Here is a 12,023-nt window from a genome sequence, read left to right on the forward strand (position 1 = left end):
CTAGGTTCCACATTAGGAATCAACAGCACCCAGGAAAGAAGAGCTATGTGGCATTGTGGATATGTTAACATCTTCTGCTGTGTGTGGAGAAGAAATAGCTGAGATGCGGGAAGGGAACAGGAATTATAAATGCCTACAAAAATCTTGAGTAGAATAGGTAAAGTCAAGATCAGTGTTCTGAAACTCAAAATTATGCTCCCTTTGAGGCATGGCAAAACAGGTTTACTTTTACCATCATGAATACTCAAATCCCAACTGAAACAACAACAAATCAGCATCCATAAGCAAGAATAATAATAATAAATTTATTTTTATATACCGCCATACCCGAGAGTTCTAAGCAGTTCACAACAATTGGATAAGATACAAACAGTACGAGTTATTTAAAAAGACAGCAATTGAAGGCATCTAGTGGAAGAAATACATAAATTATAAAATGCATGCAGTATAGAAGAATGTGGAGAATTTTACAAAGCAAGATAAAAATATAAAAAAGTATTAAGACCCTGGCCTATTAAATAATTAAAGTTTTTATCTGTTTTCTAAAATCCAGGTAAGAAGAGGCTTCTAACACACACCGGGCTGATAGAATTTAAGTGTTGTTAAAGTGTAAAATGTCTGTAGAATATGTTGCACTTATTTTGGCTTTAAAATGAAGATATTAAAAAAAAAAAAAGAAAGGCGACTTTCGTATTCATTATGTAGACAGTAGAGAATGACACGGTGACGGTTTACCCGCGGCCACCGCATTTAAGCCGCGGGTCACCGCCGAAAACGGGGAAGAAAACTAGCAGTCGCTGCGGTGACGGGGACAAGGCCATTCACCGACCGCGGAAACGGTGAACAGGTTTGTCCCCGCGGGCCAATGTACCCCCTTCTAGGAACCGCTATTTCACCGTGCTCCTCATTTGTCATTTCAACCCTTCCTGCCAATCGCAGCAGAAGGGTACCCAACCCCTCCTGCCGGTCCTCCCAATGGCCTCCCCTAAGATCGCCGGCAGGAGGGTACCCAACCCCTCCTGCTGGACCCCCCCCCCAACGAACCCTCCCACCCCGGAACCCCCTTAGTCTTACTTTTCAAGTTGGACCGGACAGCTCCTCGCTCATCTGGCCAGCAGGCCTGCCTCCGTCCAAATGAGGCGGGCCCGCCCCTCCCCTCCCCTCCCCTGCCTCCCAATGGCCTCCCCTAAGATCGCCGGCAGGAGGGTACCCAACCCCTCCTGCTGGACCCCCCCCCCAACGAACCCTCCCACCCCGGAACCCCCTTAGTCTTACTTTTCAAGTTGGACCGGACAGCTCCTCGCTCGTCTGGCCAGCAGGCCTGCCTCCGTCCAAATGAGGCGGGCCCGCCCCTCCCCTCCCCTGCCTAACCCACAGGATCCTAGGGCCTGATTGGCCCAAGCACCTAAGGCCCCTCCTATAGCGGGAGTGGCTTTAGGTGCCTAGACCAATCAGGCCCTAGGATCCTGTGGGTTGGGCAGGGTAGGGGCGGGCCCGCCTCATTTGGACGGAGGCAGGCCTGCTGGCCAGACGAGCGAGGAGCTGTCCGGTCCAACTTGAAAAGTAAGACTAAGGGGGTTCCGGGGTGGGAGGGTTCGTTGGGGGGGGTCCAGCAGGAGGGGTTGGGTACCCTCCTGCCGGCGATCTTAGGGGAGGCCATTGGGAGGCAGGGGAGGGGAGGGGCGGGCCCGCCTCATTTGGACGGAGGCAGGCCTGCTGGCCAGACGAGCGAGGAGCTGTCCGGTCCAACTTGAAAAGTAAGACTAAGGGGGTTCCGGGGTGGGAGGGTTCGTTGGGGGGGGGTCCAGCAGGAGGGGTTGGGTACCCTCCTGCCGGCGATCTTAGGGGAGGCCATTGGGAGGACCGGCAGGAGGGGTTGGGTACCCTTCTGCTGCGATTGTCGGGAGGGCCGTTGGGGGGGTCTACAGGAGGGGTTGGGTGCCCTCCTGCCGTGATCGCTGGGGGGAGGGGAGACTTGCAGCCGTAGCCGCGGTCACTATGCTAATCACGGCAGCATTTAAAGTACATGTCGTGTTTGTTTTTGCATTGCTAGCCCCAGGGGTGGTGGAAGATTAGTGATTGAAAAACTGTATGAAAAATAACTATTTTAAATTTAGTGATCAAAATGTGTCAGTTTTGAGAATTTTTATTAATTAATTTTTTCTCTGCGTGTTTTGTTTTTGTATAGTTATTAACTAATATTTAACTAAGTTTTAAAGTTTTAAAGAATGTTTCCTTTATACGTAAATAAAGAAAAGTGAATGGGATTGCAGTGGCGGTGACGGGGCGGTGAATGGGGTGGCAGTGGCGGTGACGGGGCGGTGAAGAGGATGGTGAGACGGGGACGGGGCGGTGACGGGGTTGGTGAGACGGGGACGGGGCGGTGACGGGGATGGTGAGACGGGGACGGGGCGGTGACGGGGACCAATTTTTTCACCGTGTCATTCTCTAGTAGACAGTATACTACTCTATATTTGCAACAGTTTTTAATAATATGAAAAAGATGCACCTACACCCGATTTAACATACCAAACTGGAAATAAAATTATTTGGCCATGTGCTTTCTCTAAAAAGATAGAGAAATTACATTCAGCTTTTGTTTGTTAATTTTTAAAGTTGTTTACAAGTCTTTTAACACTAATTAGGAGTCCTTTTGTTTTTACTTCTCTATTGTATACCTCACCTTAATGAAAGCTGCTCTTAGAGTCTGAGCTGCTGACAGATTTACTCGCTCTAGCTGCAAGAAAAAAATAAAATAAAGTTAGTATCATTTATTCTGATAGAAATAGAAATTGTTAAAAGTTTACCGTTTGATTTGCAAGTTATTTGAATAGTTTAGTTTGTCCACAATGGTTCTTCAAGGATTTTGAACCTTAAGTATACAGTACTAGAATAACCAACATTTTGATGGATAAAATAAGTAAACCTTAACCTAGCAAACTGAAGAATGGTTGCCTGGAATCTATGGGTTAGATTCATTAAGCAAACCGATTGTGTACTGCTCGCTTTGCGCTCACTTTCGACTCCAGCTTGATTCACTAACCTTCCTCCAGACCCCATCCGCACCCGAGCCGATCTGCACTTGCAAATGAGCAAAAAGGCATGGAAATTTTCTTAACGCGTCGATTTATGAAACCATTTCGTCCAAACCGACTGGCCTTTCCTGTCCAAAAAGTTATGACTGCCGAGGACCAGTCGTGTACACCCTCGCTGACTATTTCTGCCTAGCAACTGACGCGTGCATGTTAAGAAACCCATTAAATTAAAAAAAAACATCTTAAGCATCCATTCCCTATCAGAATCAACAGCAAACTGAACAATTAATGTTGCTGACACACCAACCTCAGTATCTGACCTCTCCAAGAAATTAGTCAGGTCCAAACTATCAGCAGAAAGATTCTGCTGGTTGGACTTTTGCAATTTAATTGACATTAGAAGGTAATATATTTTAGATAGAGGTGGGTATGAGGCTTCCAGAACTTTCAGGATTTCAGACATATATCCTTAAAACATTGCCAGGGCAGATATAGGTTGAACTTTAGGAAAATTAAGTACTCGGAGATTACATCTCCTAATAGAGTTTTCCATCATTTCTTGTTTAAAGTGCAAGCTAGCACTGTCCTTGGCCCAAGTTAGAGCTTGAACTTCCAAAGTATGAAAGTCATTTGGTTTACTCTCCAAACTCGTTACCTTGGTTTTAACTTCCACGTTCTCTGAAAGCACAGTGGTACACTGAGTAGACAGTTAATGAATTTGGTTACCAAGAGAAGTTAGCATATTCGAAATAGCATCCCAAATGGATTCCATTGTGAAGACCCTGGGCCTCTGTAAGGGAACAATCCCTGCACCAGAGTTCCCTGCAGCTCCCAGCACTTCTGAACCAACTTCAGCTGTGTGCGTGCCGGCTTCCCTTCTCTTCCCTCCCCCTCACGGGATGCAACTTCCAGTTTCGGAGGGAAGAGAAGGAAGCCGGCATGCACACGATAAAGCCCCGGAGGGAAGCTTACAACTTGTTGCTTTTACCTGCTTCGGGGCTTCCTCGCTGCTGGGTCCTGCCTTCGCAGAAACAGAAAGTAGGCAGGAACCGGCAACTAGGAAGGCCCGAAGCAAGTAAAAGCAGCAAGTTGTAAGCTTCCCTCCGTCGCTGACCTATAGAAGATAGGTCAGCGATGGAGGGAAGCTTACAACTTGCCTAGCGACTCTGCCGACGGGTGTGTGAGCTGGGAGGGATGGGAAGAGAAATGCTGCTGCTGCATCAAATGGGGGGAGGGGAGGGGAGGGGGAAGAGAAATCTGCTGCTGTTGCACTGAATGGGGGAGGGGGAAGGGAAGAGAAATGTTGCTGCTACACCCAATTTTTTGGGGGGAGGGGGGAAGAGAAAAGCTGGTGCACCCAATTGGAGGGGGAAGAGAAAAGCTGCTGCTGCACCCAATTGGGGAGGGGAAGAGAAGTGCTGCTGCAGCAGCAGCAGCACACAACTGGGGAGAGAGAGGGGAGAAGGAAGACCAGGGAAGGGAGATGAGAGGCAAGAGATGCCAAGACCATGGGAGGGAAAGGAAATGAGCTACCAGACCATGGAGGGGGGGGGAGAGATGTAAGCGCATATGGGGGGAGGGGAAGGATAGAGATCATGGGGGGAGAGAAGGGAAGGAGATAGAGATGCCAGACCATGAGGTGGAGTGGGAAGGAAGGAAGGAAAGGAGAAGAGAGAGATGCCAGAGCATAGGGGAGGGGGTGAAGCTGAAATGAATCATGTACAAAGGAGAGAAAGGGCACAGGATATACAGTTTATTGAAGGGATATAGAAAGAGGGAAGATGCCATATGGAACAGTGCGGGTGGACACTGGATGGAAAGGGCAGAGAGGGTGGACAGTAGATGGAAGGGGTAGAGAGAGAGAGGGCAGAGGCTGGGTGGAAGGGGCAAAGAGAGAACAGATGTTGCATGGAAGGGAGCGAGGACAAATGCTGAATAGAAAGAAGAGAGCGAAGAGAAGATGATTAAAGCAGAAATGACAAAAGGTAGAAAAAAAAATTTTGTTGTTTTACGTAGAATCAAGTAGTATTGTATCTATTGATTAAATTTTATAAATAGGAAATGGAAATAAGGCAGTTTTTGGGGGACTAAACTCCTTTCCTCAAGGTCAGGACAGGATATCATAACAGCAGGGGTGCCTAAATGGTCGAGCGCGATCGACCAGTAGATCGCAAAGGCAATGCGAGTCGATCGCGTTGCCTTTGCAATCTTTTTCATCCTTCCTCCCTGAGCCAGGCCAGGCGCGTACAAGCACCAGACTCACAAGACTTCACCTCCGACGTCAATTCTGACATCAGAGAGGAAGTTCTGGGCCAGCCAATCACTGCCTGGCTGTCCTGGAACTTCCTCTCCGATGTCAGAATTGACGTCAGAGGTGAAGTCTTGCGAGTCCGGCGCTTGTACGTGCCTGGCCTGGCTCATGGACGCAGCAGGGAGAAATTGGCGCGATGGCTTGGGGGGGCAGGGGGGGAGAGAGAAAGAAAGAGACAGAAAGAAAAGGGGAGTGGCAGAAAGAAAAAATATTGGATTTACAGTTAGAAGAAGGAAGTGCAACCAGAGACTCATGAAATCAAGAGACAAAAAGGTAGGAAAAATGATTTTATTTTCAGTTTAGTGATCAAAATGTGTCTGTTTTGAGAATTTATATCTGCTGTCTACATTTTGCACTATGACCCCCTTTTACTAAACCGCAATAGTGTTTTTTAAGTGCAGGGAGCCTATGAGCATCGAGAGCAGCGCAAGGTATTCAGCGCATCTCCCTGCGCTAAAAACTGCTTTTGCGATTTAGTAAAAAGGGAGGGGGTATATTTGTCTATTTTTATATAGTTGTTCCTGAGGTTACATTGCACAGAATCGTCTGCCTTGACCTCTTTGAAAACCCGCAGAATATAAATAATAATTAACATTTTCTCTGCGTACAGTGTGCTTTGTGTTTTTTTTAAATTTTTTTGTTGGTAGATCATTTTGATTTGGTCATTTTAAAAAGTAGCTCGCGAGCCCAAAAAGTGTGGGCACCCCTGCTGTAGAGCCATTTCTTGTATGACTGGATGAGCTATATTTATCTCTTTTTTTTTTTAGTTGTTTAAATTCATGCAGAAATAAATGGCTAGATTAAACCTAATGACTTCATTAACGCATTTCCCTTTATTTTAACCTCTATACCATTTGAAAGAGGGCAAATACTTCTTAAATTTATTAAAAATATTCTGGCACAAGTGTCATACCTTAAAAAAGGAAGTCATAATGAGCATTGGAAAATAATAATAATTAACTAATAAAAATAGTACACATTTAGGGTTCTTTTACTAAGTTACGATAGTGGTTTTAACGTGTGCTTAGCACGCAGAGAATTGCCATGCATGCTAGATGTTAACGCCAGCATTGAGCTGGCGTTAGTTTTCCCACGTAGCGCAGGGGTTTGCGCGCGCTAAAAATGCTAGCGCACCTTAGTAAAAGATAGGGTTAATTTTCCCCACCACCAAATTTCCCCATCCCGCCCCACCCAGCTACTTTTTCATGCCACCCGGCTGGAAAAAATTTCTGGGGAGAACACTGAAGGGCATGAAAAAAGATGTTAAGTAGTGCCTTGCGTGTTTGAGGTCTAGCTTATAATTCCACTTGACATCAGTTTTGTTCTCAATTATTTTGTAAATCTATTCTGTAAGCAATATTTTGCATGTTTCTTCATGTCAATCAGCCTAAGCAAGTGTCCAGTGTCATGATGCATTAAATTGTGAAATCAGAAATTAATGAACCTTTATCACCCTTACCATCCAACTAGAACCAGAAATTTCCCCGATACTGAAATATCAAGTATGATTAACAACCTGAGTTTCTCGGTTTCAAACAGCACATACTCAACTTTGTTTTAGAACATGCCCATTACAGAAACACTAACCTCATTGAATACTGGATACATAACTGCATAAAGTGGCATGGAAACCGTAGATGTGGTCTCTGCTTCATTCTTCATCTCTTCCATTGTCATCCTCATTCAATGACCTACAAATGCTGAAAAACCAAGGCTATGAAAGCAAAGGACTCTTCATTCACAGCAGCTGTTCTCTCTCTCTTCTCTGGACAAGAATGTTTTAAAATCCCTAGAAAAAGAAGTGTACAATAAAGAATGTTTAAACTTTCATATTGCTCCTGTACATAAATAAGCTATAGTGTAAACTGGTTTTAAAAATTAGAATTTCCTTACATATGGAGCTAGTAAGAAAAGAATACTTGACTAAAATGGCTTCACATATTTAAAACAAATTTCTGCCATAAATTAATTAATTCCATGCCTGTTAAGAGAAGTGAGCTACAGTATTAAAGACTTGTCTCATTTAGCAAATGTACCAGGTGAAATGTATTTAATACATGTTCATTTCCTTTCCTTTGAGTCAGTTAAACCGGTCCAAACTAATATGTTGAGCCCCATAAAAACAGATAGGACATACAGAAAGTGAATTATTCTAATGATATCACAGGCTGGTACAGTCAAATTATCTTACTGGGTCAGACCAATGGTCCATCTAGTCCAGTATCCTCTTTCCACAGTGGCCAGTACAGGTCACCAGTACCTGTCAAAACCCCAAAGAGTAACAAAATTCCATGCTACCATTCCAAAGGCAAGCAGTGGCTTTCCCCCATGTCTGTCTTAACAGACTATGAAGTTTTCCTCCAGGAACTTGTCCAAACCTTTTTTAAACCCAGCTATGTTAACCATTAAATACTTATTGCTTGGTTGAAAAGGATAAGATTGTGCCTCACACCATACAGAGACTAGTAATTGTTTTGGACAAACAAGAGATTGCAGTACAACCCTTAGCAGTGCCTTATTCCATCTTTTCAGAAAACCAATAGGGTCAATTTTTTTCTTCATTTTAAGAGGATAAATGCACTTCTAAATAAGAGAAGAAGATGTGTACTGGTATAAACACTGAGCTAGCGCCACTAAAAGCCTCATGAAACTGACATCAATGAGGGAGGAAGCCTAAACTGGTTTAACAGCAAACACTAACGAAGCCACAAGCCCCAACTCCGCTGCCCTCTCAGGCTCCTGGCTAGGCATCCACAGTTCTCCCGATGGCAGAGCTAGTCGGGTGCGTATGATGCTCCTAGGCCAGAGGGAAAAGGGAGGGTGGGCGAGGCGCTTACCTTCTGCAGGAGAAACACAGCTCCTGGGGCTGGCGCTGGCTCACCTTCCGAGAAGGACACTTCCTGCCGCTCTTTGGCAGCCTGACCGGTGCCCACTTCCTCCTGCCACGGCACGGCCGTGGCGGAACTAAGGGCAACCATTCGGTTAAGCCACTGTGTATAAATAAATAAAACAGCAGTGCAAACTGACTGCCACCAATCTCAGAGCAGCGCGGGACCAAGCAGGAAGCGCATAGGTCGCGCTCCTGCGTTATATGCCACTTTGCACCGAGAAAGGCCCACTGCTGGTTAAAAAAGGTACCGGGGGAGATGTATTTGCTCCATAAGACGCACCCACTTTCCCCATATCATTTTTGGGGGTGGAAAAACTGGCTTATGGAGTGAAAAATATGTTTAATACAGAGCTATACCAAATAGCACACTTTACCGAGCTATTCTGTTAGCATGATTTTTCTATGCAGCATTTTGTAGTAATTTGGCTTGTCTCGATAGAGGAGGGGATATTTGTGAAGGGAGAGGGGAGACAGGGGTTTTGATCCTTGTTCTTGTGATTTATAAAATGACAGTTGCAGGGATAGGGACTGACTTTGTCCCTATGTCATTCCCTGAGCCACTTTCATCAATAAAAATATCATAAACAAAATCAAAAAGGGTTAATCAAATTCTCTATGACATAAGAAATTTAAGCATTATAATATTTGCATGATATACATCTTAACTCTATTAGAATTGGAATTTGCACATTCACCAACTCCAATAACCCCAAAATTGCTTCCGCCTCCACAGCCCTGCTGAATTGAATACAAATATTCAGTACAGCCCAACCCTAGGTTAATGAAAATTCACAAAAAACTGTATGCCAAACAGAACGCAATGGAATGTTTTGTTTAAATACAGTATTTCAGTAAGTGTTGATACCATGATATCCTGTATGCCTTAGCCAATGTACTTCTATGTTATCTGTAGCTAGTAATATGATACCGTGTTTCCCCAAAAATAAGACCTACCCCAAAAATAAGCCCTAGTAAATGCAGCGCTTCCTCCTGCCGCCCCCATTTGCAGCCAAACCCGCACTAACCTTCCCAAGTTTGAATCTCCTGCTGTACTTTGCTCCAATATGTTGCCTCGGGCCTTTTTTGGGCTCATGCTGCTTGGTTATTTGCCACTCACTTCTCTTGGGGGTGGCGGCAACAGCAAATATTCACAAGAGGTGAATGAGAGAGAGTGCAGCGTGGGGAAGCCGAATTCTGGATTCTTAAATTGAACCAGGTGTGGGAGAAAGTGCAACGGCGGACCTCTAACCTGATGCAGGAATCAAAACACTGGCCTTGCCAGCAGTGGTCCGGTGGAGCAGTTGTTCAAGCTTACAAGTTAAGTTTTTGTATGAAATATCGATCTGGTTTTTGAAGTTTTTAAGAGAAAAAGTTTTGTTAAAAATGTATGGGAGACCAATGATATAGATGACTATGAATGAGTTGGCTTCTTTCAAGCACTCTTTATCCCCGATTTATGCTGTGAGGTTTATGTAAACATTACTGGATCTTTTTGCTTTTGTTTTGCATGGAATATATTTTGTGCTGGGGGGTTTTCTTGTTAGTTGCTGAAGAGGGAAGGCACAATGGGTGAGAAGGGAGGAAAGATGCTGCACATGTGGGGGAGAGAAAGGAAAGAGGAAGAATTGGGGTGGAGGAGAGGAAGGAATATATGATTATTGTATCCCGAAAATAAGACCAAGTGCGTTTTTGGGCCCAAAATTAATATAAGAGTGTCTTATTTGGGGGGGGAAACACGGTACTAACATGCTGAGGCATTACTATTAAAGAATGGTTTGGGGCATTTCCAGGAGGGAGGGATGTCTAAATATTGAAGAGTATTAATACATATAAGAGGAGTTATATGTTATTTTATTGCTTATTGAGCTGTGTGACAAACTGGTCCCAAAGTACTTCCAGTTCTTGGAATTCCACAGTCAGTCAGATTCAGGATGTTTACAATGAAAATGCAAAAAGTCTTCATACTATGGAAGCAACACAGCCATATTTACTTGCAGTCCCTGAAGGCTATAAATATATCCATTTTCATTATATTCCTTATTATGAAGGATTTGCATACAATGGAGAATAGTATGTCTTAATCTCTCATCTATATTCATTACATATATTCTGAAAACCTGACCTGTTTGTAACTCTTAAAGGCAATCAATGACAACTATTGGCCCATGTGAACAGGATTAACACACATCTGTTTCTAAGATATAATTAAGGCCACTAACTCACTCATATAACCAAACTGCTTTTAATAACTATTAGCTACTACCAATTAACTACAAACCTAAAGGCCTGGAAGTGAACAATTATGAATTCCTGTGCTAATGTATTGAATACACATCCTTCCCCACCATTCTTGATAGAAATAGTAAACTGGCATCAAGACAGTTCAGATTTAACAAGTGATTTCCTAAACACAAAGACAGCATGGGGGGTGGGGGGCACAGGCAGGCAAGACAACCAGGGCATTCACCCTGAGCCTTAAAGAGCCTAGCAATATTTAATACTAATTCTGGCAACTCATTGCTTTTCTGCCAGAGAGCTTAAGGATCAAATCAATAAGGATGTTTGTTACTAAAACCCAACTAAAAGAAGGCCTTGAAAAAAAATAAGGCTTTATAGGCGTGGCAATCCCTTTATTACTCATCAGATCAGCATGTTTTCAATTACAGCATGCATATGAAGACTGTGCTAATTGGCTTCAATATATTGGTAAAACAACAAGGTTCCACAAAGGAAATGAAGCAGTGAAACAGCAAAAAAAGGTGTGGAACAGATTAGACATACCAGTTTGTAGTTTAATAAGCATCCAAATAACTTAAAAACAATCTCAAAACAATCCACAAAGGGTATATACAGTCACAAGTGACCCACAGCATAGAAACCAAATGTATACAATAAAAATGACCCAACATAGGCTGTGTTTCAGCAAAATAAAAATGGTTTCCCTCAGGGATCTTAAATATAAAAACATACAATGTAGTTTTGTGAGCTGTGCTGCTTGTTTGTAGCCTCTTAACTACTTGATTTTTGTGACTTATGTTTTTAAGTAAGCAGCCGCTATAAGATCCCCGAGGAAAGCATTTTTATTTTACCGAAACATGGTGCGTGTTGGGTCATTTTTATTGTATACATTTAGTTTCTATGCTGTGGGTCACTTGTGACTGTATATACCCTTTGTGGATTGTTTTGAAATTGTTGGTTTTTTTAAAGTTACTTGGGACGCTTATTAAACTACAGACTAAGAACATAAGAACAGCCTTACTGGGTCATACCCATCAAGCCCAGTAGCCTGTTCTCACAGTGGCCAATCCAGGTTACTAGTACCTGGCCAAAATCCAAGGAGTAACAATGTTCCATGTTACCAATACAGGGCAAGCAGTGACTTCCCCCATGTCTTTCTCAATAACAGTCTATGGACTTTTCCTCCAGGAACTTGTCCAAACCTTTCTTAAAACCAGCTACGCTATCTGCTCTTACCACATCCTCTGGCAACACGTTCTAGAGCTTAACTATTCTCCAAGTGAAAAAGATTTCCTCCTACTGGTTTTAAGAGCACTTCCCTGTAAGTTCATCGCATGTCCCATAGTCTTTGTAATTTTTGACCAAGTGAAAATCGATCCACTTTTACCTGTTCTACTCCACTCAGGATTTTGTAGACTTCAATCATCTCTCCCCTCAGCCGTCTCTTTTCCAAGCTGAAGAGCCCTAACCGTTTAAAAAAATGTATGTGAGACCAATGATATAGGTCAGTGGTTCCCAACCCTGTCCTGGAGGACCACCGGGCCAATCG

The 12,023-nt window shown here is 43.6% G+C and overlaps 1 protein-coding gene across 3 annotated transcripts in view; it reads right to left on the reverse strand.

Moving 5' to 3' along the window:
- PDCD10 (programmed cell death 10) overlaps window positions 1–12,023 on the reverse strand; it is a 28,260-nt gene that overhangs the window by 14,848 nt on the left and 1,389 nt on the right. For all 3 annotated transcript variants that reach the window (XM_033958168.1, XM_033958166.1, XM_033958167.1), the window contains exons 2-3: window positions 6,934–7,135; window positions 2,684–2,737 (exon numbers count right to left, since the gene is read on the reverse strand). In XM_033958168.1, coding sequence (XP_033814059.1) covers window positions 2,684–2,737; window positions 6,934–7,029 — 150 coding nt within the window. In that variant the 5' untranslated portion in view covers window positions 7,030–7,135. The remainder of the gene's footprint in view (window positions 1–2,683; window positions 2,738–6,933; window positions 7,136–12,023) is intronic.

The sequence above is a fragment of the Geotrypetes seraphini genome, chromosome 9 (genome assembly GCF_902459505.1).
Source record: "Geotrypetes seraphini chromosome 9, aGeoSer1.1, whole genome shotgun sequence".
Taxonomy (NCBI): Eukaryota; Metazoa; Chordata; class Amphibia; order Gymnophiona; family Dermophiidae; genus Geotrypetes; species Geotrypetes seraphini.